Source organism: Pseudoliparis swirei, chromosome 23, assembly GCF_029220125.1.
Source record: "Pseudoliparis swirei isolate HS2019 ecotype Mariana Trench chromosome 23, NWPU_hadal_v1, whole genome shotgun sequence".
Lineage (NCBI taxonomy): Eukaryota > Metazoa > Chordata > Actinopteri > Perciformes > Liparidae > Pseudoliparis > Pseudoliparis swirei.
Genome location: NC_079410.1, coordinates 12,396,749 through 12,418,879, shown reverse-complemented (window position 1 = coordinate 12,418,879; position 22,131 = coordinate 12,396,749). Strand labels below are relative to the sequence as shown.

Here is a 22,131-nt window from a genome sequence, read left to right as displayed (position 1 = left end):
AACATGGCCGTTTCCTGTTTCCGCCCCCTCTTATTTGGCCCCGCAGATGGGTATTAATGGATGCCGAATGGGAGGTTTAATGTCTCGTTATTGGCCTGTTGAAGTCTCCTTTTAACGCCATCATACTGTTGAGGACTCGAGGCTACAGCGCGCTCCTCTCGTTGACAATATGCCTCGGGCGGAGAGTGTTTGTAATTTAACACTAAAAGGACAAATTGTATCCCTGTGTTCAGGAGGAGGGGGTTTGGTTGCTATATTGGCTGCTACCACCAATAAAAGAAATGTGGGCTGTCCGACACAATTGTTAAGGGGCTGCTTTGAGCCCTGGAGCCAAATTCGGTGTGCTTGGAATAAGTCTGACAGCTATAGAGAGAGATAGAGAGAGGGAGAGAGAGATGTGAGAAATCCCTCTGCTTGTTTTCCAGCATGGATATCATATACTTTGATTTTTCTTTTTGGGGCTTTGTTTAAAGGCTGCACCTATTTAAGTTCCAGCATGGTTGATTAGCTGTGTGTGTGTGTGTGTGTGTGTCTGTCTGTGTGTGACGAGTGTGAGAAAGGCGTGGATGTCAGGATGCAGTTTGAGGGGTGAAGGACTCCCCTGTTGTATGTAAGGCCCTGGAGGATTCCTCCCCCCTTCCTTCTCTTTCCTTCTTACTCAACCCCCCGTTACACTCATCTCTTCCTCTGTGAGATCCACAACGCTGGGAAGAAATGTGTCATTAACAGGGGAGACCAAAATAATGTTTATGGGCTCAAGCAGCACTGAAATCATTTTCCATATCAGTGCAACTGCATGAGCCCTGTGGGGGAGTAAATCAGATTTTCTCCTCCCTGTGCCAATGGGAAACATCATGGGAAAGAAAACAGATTGGATTGTTAGAGAGGGCCTGACGCAGCTGTGGGCGGCTCTTTTTGTATCCGTGTGTGTGTGTGTGTGTGTAACGTTTGTGTAATATGTGTATGTATCACAGTGACAGAGACAAGATGTAAAAGAAAGAAGGCAAACTACAAATGTGGATGTTTAGCATGCGTGTGTGGAAGAGAGCCCGGGATGGATGAGCCCCACTATGGTAATCACAATTTCATGCCTCAAGAATAAAGAGCCTGAACGCAGCAAACGGCCCTGAAACACCCTCGTGTAACAATGGGTCAGTTAACAAGCACACTCACCAAAGTTTGGACAGATAACAAATGGTTCTCCTTGAGGAGTGTGTAGCTCCCCGCTACACAAAGAACAAAATGCTTCTGGCCCTGCGAGTGCTCAGCGAAATGCCAGGCCGTTAGTGACCATTCCATAAGAAGCATTTGCATTTCATTGGAACCAAGACACAAAAAACACAATTCCTTTATTAGGCAGCGTGGGGTGGGGCGGGGTTTAATAAAGCAAAATGCTGATAGAAATAACGACGTGGTGCTTGGAGAGAAAAGACTCTCGGCCCGGTGTAATATGCACCTCTTGTTACGCCATTGTGACGGGACTCTGGCCGTCACCCGTGGGTTTCCCCCAAAAGCTCCAAGGATTAGCAGATAGCACCGAGGTTCCATTGGGTAACATCTTTATTCGTACACACAACGCACAGCAGACCGCAAACCTGCGCCTCTGCTCACTTCTGCCTGTCCACTCTCAACTGAGCCCTTTTATGAGGGCGGCCTCGGCTGCTGACTAATTGCCAATCACCAGCAGCCGAGGCCAAATGAGAGACAGCTGCCACAGCCATCAACTTTGAAGTTCTCGGAGGAGAAATTGAAAGCAGGGTTTGGCAATTTAGTGATGTGATATAGCTCGTAATGGCTTTTAAATCGGTGTTATGGAAGTAGGGAACGTGAGTATGCACGTGTGGGTGTAAAAAGAAGGTAATGGGCCTTGAACTCATTTGTCCTGGCCGAGGTCCGGCTGCTGTTCCGAATCCGTCCTCCCGCCTCCTGTGTCCCGGCCTGGAATGTCTGCTTGCTCTCTGCACAGAGGAGGCCGGTGACTCAGCACACGTCTGCACTTTCACACGGATCGCAGCGAACCCACCTAAACACAGGTCCGAGTGACGAGCCCAAGCCCAACAGAGCCTGTACCTTCAGTGTTTGTCCAAACACTCAGGTCCAGGTACTCTTGGTGGTCCAGTTTCTTTCTAGTCTGTCAGAGACTTCCCCGCATGTCCTGCCCTGAGCTTTACCCTTAACCTCTTCACCCGCGGCTCTTTCGAACCCTGTAGCCGCCCCCCCCCCCCCCCCCCCCCCACGCCAGCTCTTACTTCAGAGCTCTTAAACAACACACTTCCTGGTCTGCTCTGCAAATAGCTGCACCGGTGCCGTGTGTCCAGCTCTTTATTTACCCTGCCCATAAAACACTTCTTCATCAGGAACTCTTCTAGACATTGCTATCTTCCCGTCAGCTACCCCCCCCCCCCCCCCCTGCCTTCCTCCACGCGACTGTTGGCACAGGAGGGATGGGATTAGTGGTGGAACGCCTTTTTATGCATTGAATACCCTCTCTGGAAAGGGAGCCTATATAAATGATTTAATTGCAGTTGAAGTGAGGTGGCATTACACTTGAGGAGGTGGCACACATGTCTCTGCCTGTACAAAGGTAAAGGAGGATGAGAAGGATAATCGATGGAGGGAAACATATCGGTGGGATCAGTGGCGGCTGGTGAAATTTTTTGTTTGGAAATAGCAAGCGCAGAATGAGAAGAAACAGAGGTTTAGAGTAGCAGAAGAAAATGAATCAAAAATTATTAAAATACAACGCTTATCAACACCACTGCTTAAACACAACTCAACAGCTGTAACTTGAACATGAGATAACTCAAGGGCATGAGGAAGGGTTGGAGGAATAAGTTTTAGAGGTTTGTTTTTAAAAAGAGTTTCAAAAAAGTTGAAAAGGGTCTGTACAGAAAGAGTTTTAGTGAGGGGCATGACAGAAAGAGTTTGGAGATGTGGATTTTGGCTCATATTGAAGAGACAGCAGAAGGTTACTTATTCACTTACAACAGAACACACACGTCTCTGTTCACCCACTTCCCTTTCAAAATAAAACCATTGTCCATGGAAGACAGGACCACATTAAATCTAATAATAAATAATTCTCATCAAAACAGAGAATAAAAACACACACACAAAACAGGGAAATCCCTAACACAATAAATAACAAAATAAAGTAATGAGTCATTAAATAACAGACGAGCAAAATTCTAAAACAAAACAAAGAAACAAAGAAACACACACCAAAACAACACAACACAACACAAGCTCTGAGAACTGCACTTCCACTTCTAGACACGCAAAACTGCATTTACAACAGGAAATATACAAAAAACACCCACAACTAAAATGAAATGCCAAAGTGCCAAAAGCTTAAAACTTACCAAACGACCGCCAATGAGTTGAATACCAAACGCATAGAACACCAGGATCCTGACACACTCGTACGACGGCCATTGTATACGTTAATTTAAACAAAGAATATAAAAAAATAATAAAACATCCAATTCACTCAACTCACCTCCTCAATATAAACCATTGTACTCAAAATTGCCTACGTTGTTTGAAAAAGGCCCAGGTGTGCCAAAACCAGGTTAAAAAAATACCAAAAATATCAGAAAAAAAAAAATTGCCCAAATGCTCAACATATACACTGCTTTATAAAACAACATTACATTATCATTGCCAAATAGTATGTAATATCTACATTAACACAAATATATAACATGTTTAGTTAAAAATAGCCTTAAAGCAGTTTTCCCTAACAGTAATTTCCCCTATGCCTAAAAAGGGCCTTGTACAGTATATTATCATAATAATTAAAATATGTGTGTATTAGTATTTGATCAATGGTAGTGAATAAATTATTTGGTATGAAATTATTTCATTTTATTTAATTTATTATTTATTATTCATATAATATACATGCAAATAACTAAAATCAAAAAATACAAAAAACAAGAACATCACAAAAGGCGCAAAACGCAGTTGTGAACCCTTTCAAAACCACCTCCGCCGGAAACTGCTCTATGGGCTCTAGAATCTGGGGATCTGATACATCGCAATAAACATCTGTCGCAGCAGCGTGTTGCTTTAAGGATTTGGTTTCCAGTTTCATCAAGCGATCCAAGAAAAAACGACTGAAATGTTGTAAATGTATCAATGCCACACACTGCGTTAGTACCTCGAAAAAGGGGAGGGGGGCTTCTCGTGATAAATGGCGATATATTATATTTTTTCACATTAACTTATGGTTGTTGATAGGGCTTACGGGTCACCACACACATTTAGCGTCAACGGGTATTTACTATTTTTAAATGACGGCATAGCAATTTTTTTGACAGATTTTTTTTTTTTTCTTCTTCTTTTTTTTTTCATCATTTTTATTTTAAGGGGGCCTTTAGCGCCCCCTATGGACGAACCGCCACTGGGTGGGATGTGTCCATGTTCTTTGACATCGCTCCGTCCCTCTGAGAACAAAATATGCCTCCGAGACGTTCCCCCCTATCTGTTTCCTCCACAGCATCCCGGCCTGTGTAGATCCAGTGGTGCGTTCAGGATAACGGCCAATCCAGGACAAATCAGTTGGACTAATTTGTTTAGGATTAGAATCTCTTATCCTGACCATGTCAACTTGTTTCGGATAAACAGCTGGGTGAAGTGTGCGGGATGCTTCGGCTGACCTTCTCTGAGCCAACTTTATTTGCACGGCACTCCAAAAAATAAATACTTCCCTCTTTCCCCCGCCGTCGCTTCACTCGCAAAGCGAGTGGCGCTGACCACTCTACAAACACCGGCTGTCAACTTTCGGGCGAGACGACCACCACACGCACACACAATCGCACACACGGAGGCGCGCATATGCTCGGCGACACACACACTCCCACACACTCTCTGGTGCTCTTTTTCACTCTCACAGTTCTCCTCACGCCCTTATCTACACTTGTCGTCTCAACTCTCGCCCCTTTCCCCTCCTCTGGATGTTGCCCCGTCGTACTCTCTGCCTCCATCCATTCGTCCAACTGCTTCTTCCGCTCACTCTCCACTGCTCCCACCCCCGCGCCGACCACATCCACTAAACTCACTCCGCAGGCACGCAGTGTGGAGAGTGTCGGAGGCGTGTGCGCTGCCGGCACTTCCCCCCCCCCACACACACACACCTCTGCACTGGGCCCGGCTCCAGGACTGGACCGCCTGCGCACTCCGTCTCTCTCACTCTCACTCCAGTGTGTCTCAAGTGCGGGGAGGGAGTTTGCGAAGCAGGGGGGACAACAACGACAACAACAAAAGCAACTCCCGCTCCAGTTGTTTCTGAAGTAAGGGAGGTATTTGGCTACCAGTCGGGCTAATGTTTTCAAGATGACTGTGACCGTTTGAAGGAAATCCCCCCTCTTCAGCAGCCATTTGAGATTCCTTCTGTGTTTTACGGGGAGGAAGTCGTCGCTGGGTTCGTCCGCGGCCCTCCAGGGTAGCGAGGGCAGTCTGTCTGGGGCTGCCGGTGTGTACAGTTGCCCGGTCCACTCCACATTCAAGAGGCTCAGAACCGTGGTTGTGTATGAATGAGTGAATGTGTGTGTGTGTGGAAAGTCTGGCTGGCTTCTTCTCGGGCGTCTGCATTCCTTGGCCGAACATGGAACGACATCGTTAGGAAAGTCTGACGAGAAAGACGCATCCTGCTCGATATGTTTTCGCTGGGTGAGTTCACTTTGAAAACGTCTTATTTCTTCATCGCCTCGGTCTCAAGAACATGTCAGAAATCCCAAATCTCATTGTAAGAGTGGACGTGGTGCCAGCAACAGCCACTTCAACTTCAAGCTGCTGGATTTTAAGAAGCTCTTGGAGAAGAAAAGTTCTCCGGTATTCTTTTTTCATCATTTCTCAACTCTTGCTGGTATTGATTTGATTTATTTGAGACGAGACGAAACGGGGTGTTTAGTCCCAGGAGTGGGCATGACAGAGGGAAAGTATATGAGCGGTGATTGTTAAGGGTGCATTGTTAAGCGCTGCACATGGCACTGACCGCTGGTTTGTGATGTGTGTTTGTGTGTGTGTGTGTGTGTGTGTGTGTTTCTATCTCCGGGCATTTCTTCCTCTTCTGTCCTCCCCTGTCTGGCGCTGGCTGATCACTGAGCTGTGGAGAACAGGTTGATGCAGTCGGACCTGCAATTTTCTCTTCTCTCGTCCCCATCACTCCGGTCCGTCGTCGCCTGTCTGCTGTCCTTCTCTAGATGACGCGTCCATCCGTCCCTTCAGGACGCCGCCTGCAGATGAGACGAAGCGCAGCAGACTCCTCTGGCTCACTTTTCAAGAGCAGGCGAGGAAATGTGATGTACAGTGAAATAATTGCACTTTATCTTCTCGTAGACAATCGGTAATAGTCACAGATCCGTGCTTATAGTGTGTGTGTGTGTGTGTGTGTGTATGTGTGTGTGTGATCTGGCGTGCCCAAGCACACAAGTGGAGTGTATCGCTGTGTATTTCTCCAGGAGGAAAATTTGATCTGATTCCCAGCGTTCAAAAGAACAACGTGTTGTCCATGGCTGCTTGTTGTCTGACCAGCTCTGTTCCCTCACTGCTGGGCCCACGTGGATCCCTTTACATCTTATTGTTGTAGAACTCCTCGCCACCAAACAACTACCCACACTTGAGTTACATTAATAAGTAGGGGCAAAGATTCTGGCACCTCCCAACAATTGAAAATGATTCAATTCGCTGTGTGTGTGTGTGTGTGTGTGTGTTATGAGCTGCACAGGTTTGGTGTGTATTCCAGGTAGGTTGAAGAGGCCGTTGTTGCCAAGCAGCACACTGACCACCTGCATCTGCTCACTGCTGCTGTATTGGCTACCCTCCCTGCCTCAAGCGCTGTTTCTCTTTCGTTCCCATGACAACCGGGCCTTCATGCTCGCTGCGCCGCCTCCCCGCCTGCTGCTCACTCTGTGCCATGCGCGAGGGCCTCTGCCACATTGCTGTGGTGTGCATGCATGTGTTTGGGTTGTTGCGCACAAACTGGACTCCCTCGCCCTACTCCACCCACGACGGCGTGTGGGTGGAGTAGCACTCGACGCCTCCACCTCCAGAGGTTCTTGTATATTTGTGTGTTTGTTTCTGTGTTTGTACATTTGAACCCGTTTGAACGCAGCTGTGCTGGTGAGGGTGTCGGGGGAGGGATGTCCAGGTGTCACAGAGAGACGTGGGGTTCCCCCATCACGATCATCCTGATCAGAATGCACACAACACGGTTTTTCTTGAGCGCCCATACAAGTGCACTGCTGGCATCACTTCAGCACCGGAGGAATAAATGAACAGTTAAAAACAAAACGCATACAGAGGAAGCACAACTTTTACAAGGAGCTGGCGTGGCGGAGCCAGGCTCCCTGGATCCAAGTCATAATTTAATAAGCTGCTAAATAAACAGTTACAGTGCGGACCGGGACAGATGCTGTCATGCCTCGGACCTTTGCTTCCCTTGTTCCGCACTGCTTGGGTTGGTACCTAAACTGGAACCGCCCCGACAGACCAGCAGACCAGCCCACTTTAATGACCTGTGCTCTCACCGACACCTCTGATTCATGAGGCTTCACCTGAGTTTAGGCAGGTCATCGTATCACTTATATTGAGTGTTGATATGAATGTTGGATTTTACAGTCATATGAGGATGCTTGAGAAACTGCAAGAGAGACATTTGTGTACTGTTTCTCAGCAGGAGGCAAACAGCAGACACAACACAGAGGGAGGGGTCACTCACTGAGCGACAAGCTGGAGAGTCAGCAAGTGCCAATGTGACAGTGGAGGAGGATACTGCAGTATTATTCTGCACTACTACAATTCAGATTTTCCCAGCACAGACCCTGTGACCAAACTGGATCCCCTAGAGGTCTGGTCTGGTTGTGTATGAGTTGATCCAAGACCCTGCTAAAGTTTTCCTTCAATTCCTTTCTCCCTTAACATCAGCTTAAACTTCAAAGATCCCCTCGCCTCACATTTAGACATTCCCTTTCAATGTAATGTCCCTTTCCTCTCCTTGTCTTTCTGGCAGAGGCTCTCTCCTCTCTCGGTGTGTGTAGAGGGGCTTCACGGTTTCTCTCTGTCGCTCTCACCCCTTCTCTCTCTCTCTGAGCCGAGGCTGTTAATAATGCAGGAGGATAAGCTGATTTATCTGAGCCGGAGGCGCTGGGGAGAACTGGGGACCCTGAAGGCGACGGGCAGAAAGAGAGGGCCGGGGAGTGTGCAATGTCGAGGGCGGAGCCATACAGGAGCCCTGGGTTTACGAGATGATGGGGGGCTGGATGTTTGCCTAGTGAGCACGCTGGCAATAATCTCCCCAAACCCCACCCTGCACTCCACGAGCTCTGCCAGAAGTGCTCGGCAGGGTCAGACTCAGGGGTGATAGGAGGTAGCAGTGGAGAGGGAAAAGAAGCAAAGCACTGGTGCTATAGTATGCCATCAGGCTACCTCCCACTGGCATGTATGATGTTGCTATGGCACCCATTCCTAAAAGGCGGCCTCCGATATATATATTTAAAGTCTTACTCATCATTTTTTTGTTTTATCCTGCAAATAGCTCATAAACCAAAACAATAGAACCGGAGTCCTATTCCATTATTCATAGCTGCGGTGTTCAGGCGACCCGGCCTGCTGTGAACACTCTAATTTCTTGAAAGTAAACACTTTGTTTATAATTCCTTCTATTATAATTAATATTCCTTCTGTTGCTTGCTGACTTTGACTCAAAAGGTTAAATAAAGCACACGTATCATGAAGTTCTCACTTCTTTGGTTCCTGTGCACATCTGGGTATCTGGAGTGCCGACCCACACACAAAGTGTGAAATAGGAAAACCCAGCCGGGTTTCTTTGAGCCTGTGGCGTCTAGATCAGAAAACATTTGATTCAACAAGCTTTTCAGATTTGGCTTTCCTATGTCACATGCAGGCTCACGAGAATGTAGTGCACACTTGAGAACTACGTGGGCAAGGTGCACCATTTTCTAGTAAACCAATAGACCAGCAGACCGGGCGCTTTTTGAACATTCAAGCATGTAGACATGTAAAGAATGAATATGATGCATGATTGGGGGGCCAGCTCATGGGGGGGAGTGGTGGGTTCATCTGTAACCACAATGGTCAGTTGATCCCGGACGCTCACTGCTCCTGTATAAACTAGAATGGGTCAAATGCAGAGAAATTCCCAAGGGGATCAATAAAAGTGTACATTTCTTTCTTTCTGATTTAAGCAGGTTTTCCTGTTGTAATACCCATAAAACAAATGATTTAATCCTCAAACCAGGAACGGAAAACACTTTTTTCCTCTGGGCAGATGTTGAGGCTATTTTTTGTTGCACGGTCAAATGTGCTAGTCAAACACTGTTGAGGAGACTGCTTTTCTGTGAGTCTGGAATAGACCGACACACACACACACACACACACACAGTAGGTTTGAAGGTGGTTTTCGAGCTAGTGTGAGGTTAGGGATTGAGGGGATTACCTGTCTGGGTGAAAAGTGTGACATAGAGTGTGTGTTCGCTAGTGCAATACGTGCCCATGCGCTTATTAGTGTGTGTGTGTGTGTGTGTGTGTGTGCGCCCTCCGATGGTCGCTGCTCTGGCCCAGGCTATGCGGTGCAGGAGCGGCAGCACCCTGATGATGGGTTCCTGCTGAGCTAGGATTGAGGATTTCCACTTGTCTGGGGGTGAAAAGTGTAGCCTTAGAGGTGTGTTCGTTTTGTGTTGCATGTCGTGCCCATGCTTATTCTATGTGTGTGTGTGTGTGTGTGTGTGTGTGCCTCTTGCATGGTCGCGTGCTCTGGCCCGCCAGGCTATGCGGTGCAGGAGGCGGGCAACACCTGATGGGTTCCTCCTGCTTTCTGCCCAGAGGATGTGGTTCCTCACAGCCTGGCTGATTAAGACTTCCATAATTGTTCTCACAGAAAAGGATCGATTCATGTTTGGACTGATTCATGCTTAAATCAAATCGCCGCCTCCTTGCGCTCCTTGTGAGATCAGCCGCCGTGAGGGTCTGACAATGATTTTTTACCACGCTGTTTCACCCCAATATTTTCAGCCTGTGTGCACAGCATGACACACCAACGTGTGAGTTTGTGATATGTATTGCCCTCATCCTGGCGTCAGCATGAGACTTCACGGCAGCGTGACTTGGGGAAATGGATGTGCAAAGAGCGGGGAACCCGCCCCCGCTAAAGTGCACTGGCGAGCCAGTGCACTGAATGAAGCGCAGTGGTTAATCAGTGTGTTTTCTCCAGCTTGCCCAGCAATGCATAATAGACAATCAGCCCCAGTCACCAAGGCTACGAATGGTCAATTACTCATCATAGTCTTGTTAAACACACAGTTCAGCCAGCCAGGGACAGATTGCTCTGCTGGTGCCATCATTATAGTGAAGAACAAAGCAAAGAAATGATAAGGGGGACAGGGAGAAATAAAAACAATGAGGTTGGATAGAGGCATGCGCGTGATGTCTTCGGCTCATCGTGATGGGTTGAGGGAGGAAAGGGAAGAGAGGACAAGGCCACTGTGACAAAGGGTAAACCACCAATGGAAACAAAAAGAAAGTACAGGATTGTGTTGCAGGGAGAAAAGACAGAGAGACAGAGAGGTGAAATGGAAGCAGAACAATAAGAGATTGAGGCATGAAAGGGAGATGGAGTATAAAATATTGGAGGAGGAGGAAATTGAAGGGACACCGAGGAGCAGGAGCCAAAAGTGTGTAGGAAGCGAGAGGAAGCCTGAAAGTGTGTACTCAGCTGAGATGAGACCTCTGTCAGCCGTGGGAGGCGTGTGGAGAGGAGGCAGGGAGAGGGACTCTGCTGTCAGCGAGGAGAGTCCCACTCACCGTCCAGGGCAGCGATCGAATCTGTAACTGATTCAGCGAGACTCGGTTGTTTTCTTCTATTCCTTTTCATGATCACACTGTACATACACTCCTCTAATTATAACGGTGTCCCCATGTGTGTGTGTGTATGCGGCAGTGGATTGATGAACGCTCCTCCGCCTCCTTCGCCAGGGGACCCTTTCCTGGCAAATGATCGACTCCCCATACCGCGTCGTCGCCCTTCCGGCGCCCTCCTCGCCCTCCTTCGCCCTCCTTCGGGCGGACCTCACTCCAGCGCCCTACGCCCGTCGTTTATTCACCTGAAAAGTCGTCAACCTCACACACATCTCGGCAGAATCGGGACAGAGCTTTGCGGTGTATTGTTTTGTGTATTCTTAGGCCGTGCCGGTTTCCACCAGCTGGCTTGTAATCGCCGAGCAAAGCAGGCTCCTGCTGGCTTTGTGCGCGAAATTTCACGTCAGCAGGAATGTCAGCCGACTCTGAAGCAGCGGTCGCGGGCCAGTGAAGCAGTGATTGCGACTTTCAATGGTGTCATCACGGCAAGGGGTTCCGCAACACTCAGCATTACAGGACTACAGACACACACACACACGCCTGAACGGATATTACTAAACACACACTCAGTTCAACACCTGGTTCCAGTGCCACAACCAGGAAGTCGGACAGGATAAAGTCGAGGATTCATGTGGAGCAGCAATGGATACCGATACGACCACCACAGACTCATATCAACGTTTCCCGTGACTTCATTTAAGATTCGCATAAGTGCCTCTTTTGCGTTTGACGGATGGCTTCATGCCGCCTGAAGTGCAGGAAGTTATGTTCAGCGGTAATTTAAAGCCAGCTGTTGTTGGTACCGCGAGGGGCAGCCAGCATCGCCTCTTCAGATATCCATGGAGGCGGGACAAATACGGATGATACATGGCCTTCAACAACTCATCACAGACCTCTGAAAACTGAGTGTGTAAGCATGTGATTATGATAAGATTATTACTCAGTTGGCAATGGAGCATTAATGTTTAGTCATCATAAACCTAAGATCTCAACCACATTCAGCTGTTCCTCCTCAAGATAATTGCATGTCTTTTCTGTTTTGCATAAAAAGCAAGTCAATAAAATGAGCAACACAATTACCCAGACTCTCGCCTCCTCTCCGGGTGTCAGCGAACCCACCAACAGCAAGCGGGCGATGACTTAGCAGTGTGTATGATGCGAATGTGATCCTCGTGTCTATTATGTACCTGGCATAGGGGAGACCCAGGCGTCTGGTTTCGCTTTTCTTCTGACAATTAAGCTAAATGAGACAATTAAAGAGAAGCGAACATCGAGTGGAGTAGACGGATCTCTAGCGAGTTAATGAGCGAAGCTGGAAAGAAGTGAGTTGAATTTGTTAATTTGAGGTCGTCTTAGCTATAATATAATGTATATATTACAGCATTACTTTATTACTTTATAAATATTATGGTGGAGATACGTAACGGTCAGTAAAGCGTGATAATGACCATTTGGACTGTTGTGTGTTTAACTACAGAGATACAAGTACATATTCACAAATCAACTCTGGATGCCTGGATGCAGTGACAGTGCATGAAACTAAATGTATAAACTCAAATTAAAACAAACTATTTGGCCGCTTTAAAAGTTTTTAGGGTTAAGGGTCATGACATGTTATGAAGTGTTATTAATTCTATCATGTCTGTAATACTCACTTTATTTGTGAATGGAATGGTTCATACATCAAAGCATAAGCACATGGAAGAACCTCCCTGCCACTCCTGCAGCTATGTGATGCCACCAGGTCCAGTTCATCTGATGAGAGGACTTCTTCTTCGTTCCGTCATCTCAGCGCATGACAGCAACAAACAGCTGGATGGGCGTGGATCACGTTGACTTGCTGAAATGCTTCCCAACTGTGTGCTGCTGTCTGTGAAGCTAGACACACTCTACCTGCATCAGGGCCTGTGAAGCTAGACACACTCTACCTGCATCAGGGCCTGTGAAGCTAGACACACTCTACCTGCATCAGGGCCTGTGAAGCTAGACACACTCTACCTGCATCATCAGGGCCTGTGAAGCCAGACACACTCTACCTGCACCAGGGCCTGTGAAGCTAGACACACCTACCTGCACCAGGGCCTGTGAAGCTAGACACACTCTACCTGCATCAGGGCCTGTGAAGCTAGACACACTCTACCTGCATCAGGGCCTGTGAAGCCAGACACACTCTACCTGCATCAGGGCCTGTGAAGCCAGACACACTCTACCTGCATCATCAGGCCTGTGAAGCCAGACACACTCTACCTGCATCAAGGCCTGTGAAGCTAGACACACTCTACCTGCATCAGGGCCTGTGAAGCCAGACACACTCTACCTGCATCAGGGCCTGTGAAGCTAGACACACTCTACCTGCATCATCAGGGCCTGTGAAGCTAGACACACTCTACCTGCATCATCAGGGCCTGTGAAGCTCACACTCTACCTGCATCAGGGTCTGTGAAGCTAGACACACTCTACCTGCATCAGGGCCTGTGAAGCTAGACACACTCTACCTGCACCAGGGCCTGTGAAGCTAGACACACTCTACCTGCACCATCAGGGCCTGTGAAGCTCGACACACTCTACCTGCATCAGGGCCTGTGAAGCTAGACACACTCTACCTGCATCAGGGCCTGTGAAGCTAGACACACTCTACCTGCATCAGGGCCTGTGAAGCTAGACACACTCTACCTGCATCATCAGGGCCTGTGAAGCTAGACACACTCTACCTGCATCATCAGGGCCTGTGAAGCTCGACACACTCTACCTGCATCAGGGTCTGTGAAGCTAGACACACTCTACCTGCATCAGGGCCTGTGAAGCTCGACACACTCTACCTGCACCAGGGCCTGTGAAGCTAGACACACTCTACCTGCACCAGGTGAACGGCTCTTCAGCATCGCAGGACTCGTCTTCAGCCCCAGAAGAGAGACACTGAAATCTGTCCATTTTGAAAATCAACTTCTTTTGAAGATGAACAATACATTTTTCACTTTAAAGTGATGATTCTGGTTGTTACTTTTGGTTCTACTTTTTTCTGTGTTAATTGTGTTTTTATATTTTAGTAATTTCATAGTCTTCATATATTGCTCAGTTCATCCAAGCTCATACTCCTTGTTCATGGCGGCCACAGCACCCAAACAAATAAACTTCATAATTCTCTAAATTCTGACCCTTTGTTTTTTTTATTAACAGCATTTACTTTTACTTTCAATACTTAAGTAAAAAAAAAATCAGATACTTTAATACTTTTACTCAAGTAGTATTCTCATAGGTGACTTTTACTTTTACTTGAGTAATTTTCCAGTCAAGTATCTTTACTTTTACTCAAGTATGACTTTTGGGTACTTTATACACCACTGATTATAATTAATATTCCTTCTGTTGCTTGCTGACTTTGACTCAAAAGGTTAAATAAAGCACACGTATCATGAAGTTCTCACTTCTTTGGTTCCTGTGCACATCTGGGTATCTGGAGTGCCGACCCACACACAAAGTGTGAAATAGGAAAACCCAGCCGGGTTTCTTTTGTGAGCGTCCTAGATCAGAAAACATTTGATTCAACAAGCTTTTCAGATTTGGCTTTCCTATGTCACATGCAGGCTCACGAGAATGTAGTGCACACTTGAGAACTACGTGGGCAAAGGTGCACCATTTTTTCTCGTAAGCCAATCGGAGCAGACGGGGCCCTTTTTGAACATTCAAGCATGTAGACATGTGTAAACCTGAATATGAGCATGATTTAGGGGTCGGCTGTAGCTCATGGGGATCAGTGGGTCGTCCTGTAACCACAAGGTACCCGGTTTGATCCCCGGACGCTTCACTGCTCCGTAATAACTAAGAATGGGTCAAATGCAGAGAAGAATTCCCCCAAGGGGATCAATAAAAGTGTACATTTCTTTCTTTCTGATTTAAGCAGGTTTTCCTGTTGTAATACCCATAAAACAAATGATTTAATCCTCAAACCAGGAACGGAAAACACTTTTTTCCTCTGGGCAGATGTTGAGGCTATTTTTTGTTGCACGGTCAAATGTGCTAGTCAAACACTGTTTAGGAGACTGCTTTTCTGTGAGTCTGGAATAGACCGACACACACACACACACACACACACACAGAGACACACACACACACAGTAGGTTTGAAGGTGGTTTTCGAACTAGTGTGAGGTTAGGGATTGAGGGGGATTTCCACTTGTCTGGGGTGAAAAGTGTGACATAGAGGTGTGTTCGTTTGTGTGCAATAATACGTGCCCATGCTTATTCTATGTGTGTGTGTGTGTGTGTGTGTGCCTCTGCATGGTCGCGTGCTCTGGCCCATAGGCTATGCGGTGCAGGAGCGGGCAGCACCCTGATGGGTTCCTCCCTGCTGTCTGCCCAGAGGATGTGTTCCCTCACAGCCTGGCTGATTAAGACTTCCACGCAATTGTTCTCACACTCCCGGAAAAGGATCGATTCATGTTTGGACTGATTCATGCTTAAATCAAATCGCTCGGCGCTCCTTGTGAGATCAGCTCGTCGTGAGGGTCTGACAATGATTTTTTTACCACGTTGCTCACCCCAATATTTTCACAGCCTTCTGTGTGCACAAAGCATGACACACCAACGTGTGAGTTTGTGCAAGTATATGCACGTGTGCCCTCATCCTGGCGTCATACATATGCATGAGACTTCACGGCAGCGTGACTTGGGGGAAATGGATGTGCAAAGAGCGGGGAACCCGGCCCCTCGCTAAAGTGCACTGGCGAGCGCGTAATGGGAATGAAATTTAAGCAGTGGTTAATCAGTGTGTTTTCTCCAGCTTGCCCAGCAATGCATAATAGACAATCAGCCCCCAGTCACTCGGGCGTTGCTACGAATGGTCAATTACTCATCATAGTCTTGTTAAACACACAGTTCAGCCAGCCAGGGACAGATTACTCTGCTGGTGCCATCATTATGGTGAAGAACAAAGCAAAGAAATGATATGTGTCAGAGAGAAAGGGGGACAGGGAGGGAAATAAGAAACAATGAGGGTTGGATAGAGGCATGCACGTGATGTCTTTCGGCTCATCGTGATGGGACAGGGAGGGAAAGGGAAGAGAGGACAAGGCCACTGTGACAAAGGAGTAAACCACCAACATGGAAACAAAAGAAAGTACAGGATTGTCATGCAGGGAGAAAAGAAGACAGAGAGACAGAGAGGAGGTGAAATGAAGCAGAGCAATAAGAGAGATTGAGGGCATGAAAGGGAGAGATGGAGAGTATAAGATAATGGAGGGAGGGAGGGAAATTGAGAAAGGGACACCGGGGAGCAGGAGCAAAAGTGTGTGAGAGCGAGAGGGAGAGAGCCTGAGAAAGTGTGTACTCAGCTGTGAGATGAGACCTCTGTCAGCCCGTGGGGAGAGGCCGTGTGAGAGGAGAGGAGACGAGGGGAGAGGACTCTGCTGTCAGCGAGGGGGAGGAGAGTCTCACACTCTCACCCCGTCCCCCGGGGCAGCGATCGAATCTGCTTGGCTTTGTGATTCCAGCGAGACAGCCAGTGGGCTCCATACCTTTTACATGCACATCGGATTTGTTTTCTTTATTCACACTCGCAGTCACACTGTACATGCACTCCTCTAATTATAACGGTGTCCCCATGTGTGTGTGTGTGTGTATGCAGGCAGTGGATTGATGGGCAACTCCTCCGCCTCCTTCATGGGGACCTTTCTGGCAAGTAGTCTGGGCTCCCCCGCCTCGCATCCGTCTCACCCTTCCCGGCCGCCCTCCTCGCCCTCATCGCCCTCCTTCCGGAGCGGACCTCACTCCAGCGCCTCGCAAATCTGGTTTCCCCATTCACACGAAGGTACGTCAACCTCACACACACACACACACACACCTCATCTGACCACATTGACTGCATGAGGCGGTATTCATGTCTCGGCAGAATCGGGACAGAGCTTTGCCGGGTGTATTGTTTTTGTGTATTCTTAGGCCGTGTTCGGTTTCCACCAAAGCACAGCTTGTAATCATCGAGCAAAAGCCAGGCTCCCACCCTTTTATTTGTGCACCGAAATAGTCCCGGGCCGAGCATGTTTGGGGTTGGAGTACAGTGCCATGGTTTCTGGGTGAGGACACGGGGTCGAAAGTTCAGCCAAGGAATCTGGCGGTATTCGATTCACGTCAGCAGGAATGTCAGCCGACTCTGAAGCAGCGTGCGCGGTCGCAGGCCAGTGAAGAGTCGCAGTGATTGCAGAGCTTTCAGCTGGTGTCTCCATCACAGCTTAATAGGGGAGTTCCCACCCAACACTCAGCATTACAAAACCCTGACTACACACACACACACACACACATGCAGACGGGGACAATATAAACACACACTCAGTTCAACACCTCACGGTTCCGATTACTTACAACCAGGAAGTCGGACAAGGATAAAGTCGAGGGATTCATCTGCTGGGCAATTTTTCGGAATAACAGATACAGATACATGTCAGACCTCCAATGCCACAGACTCATATTCATGCAACTCTGCTTTCCCGTGACTTCACTTCTGTCCCTTTTAGATTCACACGTTCATAATCTTTTGCTCATTACATGACGTGATGGCCGCTTCATGCCATCTCGTGAACCGCAGTCTTTGAAGTTGTATTTCAGCGGTCTTGTATTTAAGAATAGCCCAGCTGTTGGTACACGGGGGACGCCAGCATCCCCGCCCCTCTTCAGATGTATCCATGGAGGCAGGACAAATACATGTGGATGATACATGAGCTTTAGCATCAACTCAGTCACAGACATTTTCTCTGAAAACTCATTGTGTAAGCATCAGTGTTCCTTTCACATTTATGGTTTCAGCGTTTCATTGTCAAACATTTTTTTCTTGTGGAGAAGTAGAATAATATTAATAAGAGTGATGATGATAATGCCAAGCCTAATAAAAGTAATGGAGGTGATTATGACTAGGATTATTACTCAGTTGGCAATGGAGGCCATTATCTCTATTGCAGTTTAATTGCATATAACACACTAAGAGCATGATTGAATCCAGACTGTTCATCAACCACATTCAGCTGTTCCCTCCTCAAGATAATTGCACATTGTCTTTTTCCTGTTTTGCATAAAAAGCAAGTCATCAAAATGAGCAGCACAATTACCCAGACTCTCGCCTCCTCTCTCCGGGTGTCAGCAGAACCCCACCAGCAGCAGAGCGGGCATTGACTTGTGTTTGTGTGTCGGCGCATTAGTGTGTCACTTGTAACCTTAAAGATATTCTCTGGATTTTTTTTTTGTGTTGGCGAGGTGTGTTGTTAAAGTGGCTGTTTGCATGCAAATCCAAGCATAGCAGCTCAAATGTGTATTCAAAGATTACGGTATGATCCTCGTGTCTATGTATATACCTGCCATAGGGCAGGGCGTCTTGGTTTCTGCTTTTCTTCTGACACATTTGACACAGATTAAAGAGCGAACATCGACCACGTATTGAGCAAAAGATGACAATGATCTCATTAGTCCATTGTTAACCAGTAACTTAGTCTGGATACATACCTTCCCAGTCTAAGAAGAGAGCAGGCTGAATTAGATTAATTTTTTAATGAGGCAAGTCTCTTAAAAAACAATTTAGATTTGTATATATATTACTTTATTACTTTAGAAAGGTTATTATGGTGGAGATAAAGAGAAGTAAAATAAAGCGTGATAATTACAAACCACTTGGATGTTTTATTTTGGTAATAGAAAAGGTGTAGAAATGTCTATGATCTAGATCTGCAACAGCATCCACATCGTAAAGGATACACGTGACTGACACGGTTTTTACTCCAGTAAGTGTAAAACTGCATGAGAAAATGAGAAAGGAGTTTTCAGGATATTTTGGTAACTAAAAAGCTTGAAAATGTACGTTCCTTGGTGGGGATAATAACAATACAATGATAATAATATAAAGACTAATGTGAAATGATTTTTTTAGAAGGATATTAATCAACTACATATGTGAAAAACAAGCTGACAATCATACACAGTACATTTTTCCAATTTGGAAATAGCTTTGAAAACTCAGCTCATGGGGTTCGAAGGCAAAGAAAAAAAAAAAGTTTTTTCAACTTAATCCTTATTAGCGCAAAACATTGGTGTGAACGCAATCTGAGCGTGTTCAGAGAGGGCCAGTGAAGTCATGCACACTGACCACATTTCTGTTTGGAGCAAGAGTGACAAACCATTAGCTGAGTGACACTTCAAGCCGCCCTATAAATAACATCCCCACATCACAGTGCTGTACGGTCCCTCGGATCACGATAACTTTGGCAGAGGGATTCAGTGAACGTGGGACAGAAAAGTCCTCTGTTGGTTTTTCCTTAACGATTTATTGTGTTGGGATAACGAAAGTGTTCGCTATACCGTCTTACACATGCTGGCATATATATATTGAGTTGGCAAGAATCAACGTCAGAGAGTAGCATGAATTAAACACTTTGTTTGTTTCAGGTCGTGTCTTTAGATGTATTGCCAATTACAGTAACAGCCATGGTGTCTACCACGCGTGGACTCAGTCACACTCACACAGACAGATACATATGCACTGTATGAGTGGCTGGAAAATGTTAAACATCGTCAGGACGTTATAATAAATGGAATGTAAGATGTTTTTCACAACACTTGGGAAAATGGATTAGGCCCTATGAGCTTTTGAAAGATTTGTTTTCATGTGTGAGACCGTGATATAAACCCTCAATACAATAAATCCTCTCCCCGAATCAACCGAGGGGGTAAATATTTATTTTTACCAAATTAAAAGGAAAAAAACCTTTGTGCTCCTCACTGGCCTGAAGCCAACTGGCTGCGGTCCAAATTACTTCTTACGTTATGCCAAAAACAATCGCAGTCTCATATCTCTGTCAACCCATTTAGACACACGCGCAGACACACACACACACACACACACACTTGCCTGCACACACCTGTCTAATCCACTTCTGTTTGATACGCCTTTCCAAGCCTATCTGCAGTTGTCCATCTTTCCTTCTGTAAGCGGCTGCTAGCTTGTCCTTTCATGGGATTTTCTCTCTCTCGCTCTCTCCATCCCTTCCTTTCAATTAGTCAAACCTGAAGAGCTCCACCCCTCCTCCTCCCTTTCTGTGTCTTGATGGTTCTGTCACTTTTTCTCAATTAGCGGACTTGACAGGCAGCTAAGCCTGCTCCTCCTTTCCTCGCGGTCTTCTTCTGCCGTGCTCTCTCTCTCTCTGTCCTTCCATCTCTGTTACAGCCATCTCCCAGAAGACAGTGTACAATTCAGCATTAACGTTGTGTAGAGACCCTGGTGAGCAATGGTCATGGTTTGTGTGTTCAGAGCAGGTATAAGCTGAGGAGAGGGGAAGGAAACACTCTGTCGCCTGCCTCTAATTCAGCAGCCTTAATTCCTGACTGCTTTTAGGTGCTGTTCTATATCCAGCCCCCTTCTTTGTCCTCCCTGTCGGCCGGCTTCTCTCAACCTGCCATGCTGGGAGAAATATCTTCAGAACCTCTGGAAATCCCTCCCTGCGATGCAGCTCTGTTTGTTCTGCCTCTCGCCCCTGCTCCGCCCTTGGAAAGGAGGGCATGCGCTGTGAACTCCCCTCTGTCATTCACGCTGACTTGTTTCCGCGAGTGTGTGGAGGGAAAGAGAGCGAGGCTGCTGTGCAGTCAGCAGACTGCACTAAGACCTCGCTCACGTCGCCTGCAGCAGCAGCAGCAGCAGCAGCAGCTTCCCTTGTCCTAGCCAGATTAATGGCTGAATGGGCTCTGCCGTGCCCAGCAGGCCCCCTCTTGCCGCCCCACTGGAGGGCATGCTGAAACTGAGCGGGCTGGCATTATCGGGCACAGCCAGACCACGCTGTGAAAAGGGATTACGCCGCCAATCGTCACGCACACAAACAACATGCTGCCGCAGAGAAAAAAGCCCCTCTCCCAGCTCGGATAAAGACTGCCAAGCAGCGCTCTGCCTTTCTCCCTCCCAAAAATCAGAGAAGAAATGCCTTGCCTAAACAAAGGATCCGCCCTCCTCCCACTGTCGATGAATTGGCATAAATATGTGTGCCTATTAAGCAGGACAGCAAAGAGTCAGACAAAGGGAAGAGAGATAGAAAATAGTTAAAATAGAGAGAAAAAGTGAGGATATGTAATTATCACCACATTGTCCTCCTCAGAAAGCAGCACCTCCTGTGTTATTGCAGGACTGTTTGCCCTCTCTGCATTTCATTAATTAAGATGGGAGCATGCAGAGGCTCTGAGACGAGGTCATTAAGCCCACTACAACACTCCGCCCTCCCCAGAGCTGGCTCCCAGCATCGGCCCTTTGTGTTCCATCGGCAGAAAGTGAGACATTCAACACTCGGAGCTCCTGTTAAGACCGCGGCGCCGCACACACCGGGCCAAAAGGACCGCATCTGCGCTTTCCGGGATCAGGTCGCACGCTAGCCAACACAAATACATCTGTCTTTCATTTGGTTTGAACCATGTTCTCCTCTCTTTATCCCCCCCACACACACTAACACACACACACACACACACACTTCCCTCACTCCGTATGCGAGTTGTGCGGCAGGTGCAAAAGCAGAAAAAAACGAGACGGAAACCCCGGAACTTCTCCAGATGTCTCAGAGGCCACTGAGATGGTTGACTGTGGTGCTGGTGGACATTAGAAGTTCTGTCCGAAAATAAGCACAAGTCTGAGTGTTGTGTCCGGTTGGGGTGTCCATGTCCCCCGTATGGGCTTGATGCTGTAAACCAAGGTGTACCGGCTCACAGCTCCAACCTCTAAATGACGTCTGACCCTTGATATAGGTCGGTGAAGGTCAGCCTCCCAACTCTCTCTTCATTCTAAACACAAGCTTCAAATCCATTCTCATCACCTCATTCAGACGGACAGTGGTGGCCCTGCCAGCTTTGAGAGGGAGATAAAGAAAGAGCCATATGTTTCACAGACATTTCATACATCACAGCTTGTCATGTATTGTTTGCATTCTAAACTCGGGCAGGAAAGGCAAACATGACGGGCGGAGCCCGTGCTTATTTGCGTATGAACACCACCAGCTGCATTGGACCAGAAGGATTATGCTGGGTTAGCCTGGATAACGGCATGGTGGAGGTTATCGTCCCGTCTCATCAATTCTCTCCCACTCTCTGCTCTCCATCTCAGCAGCTCCAGGCTATCCTCGATTCTCAGGGAGTCTGGCCCACACTTTCCTTCCCATGAGCCACTTGGATCACCACGCCAACAGTGGAGTTCTCTACGGGCAGCACCGTTTCTATGACACGCAAAAAGGTGAGGCATGAGATTAGA

General features: G+C 47.3%; 1 protein-coding gene across 8 annotated transcripts in view; it reads left to right on the top strand.

Moving 5' to 3' along the window:
* The window catches only part of LOC130188186 (BAH and coiled-coil domain-containing protein 1), a 70,700-nt gene that overhangs the window by 23,582 nt on the left and 24,987 nt on the right, over positions 1 to 22,131 (top strand). For 6 of the 8 annotated variants that reach the window (XM_056406374.1, XM_056406371.1, XM_056406375.1 and 3 more), the window contains exons 3-4: positions 16,501 to 16,683; positions 21,988 to 22,113. In XM_056406374.1, coding sequence (XP_056262349.1) covers positions 16,501 to 16,683; positions 21,988 to 22,113 — 309 coding nt within the window. Of the gene's footprint in view, positions 1 to 5,255; positions 5,295 to 16,500; positions 16,684 to 21,987; positions 22,114 to 22,131 lie in introns of those variants that run through there. The other 2 variants (XM_056406376.1, XM_056406370.1) reach the window with 2 other exon arrangements.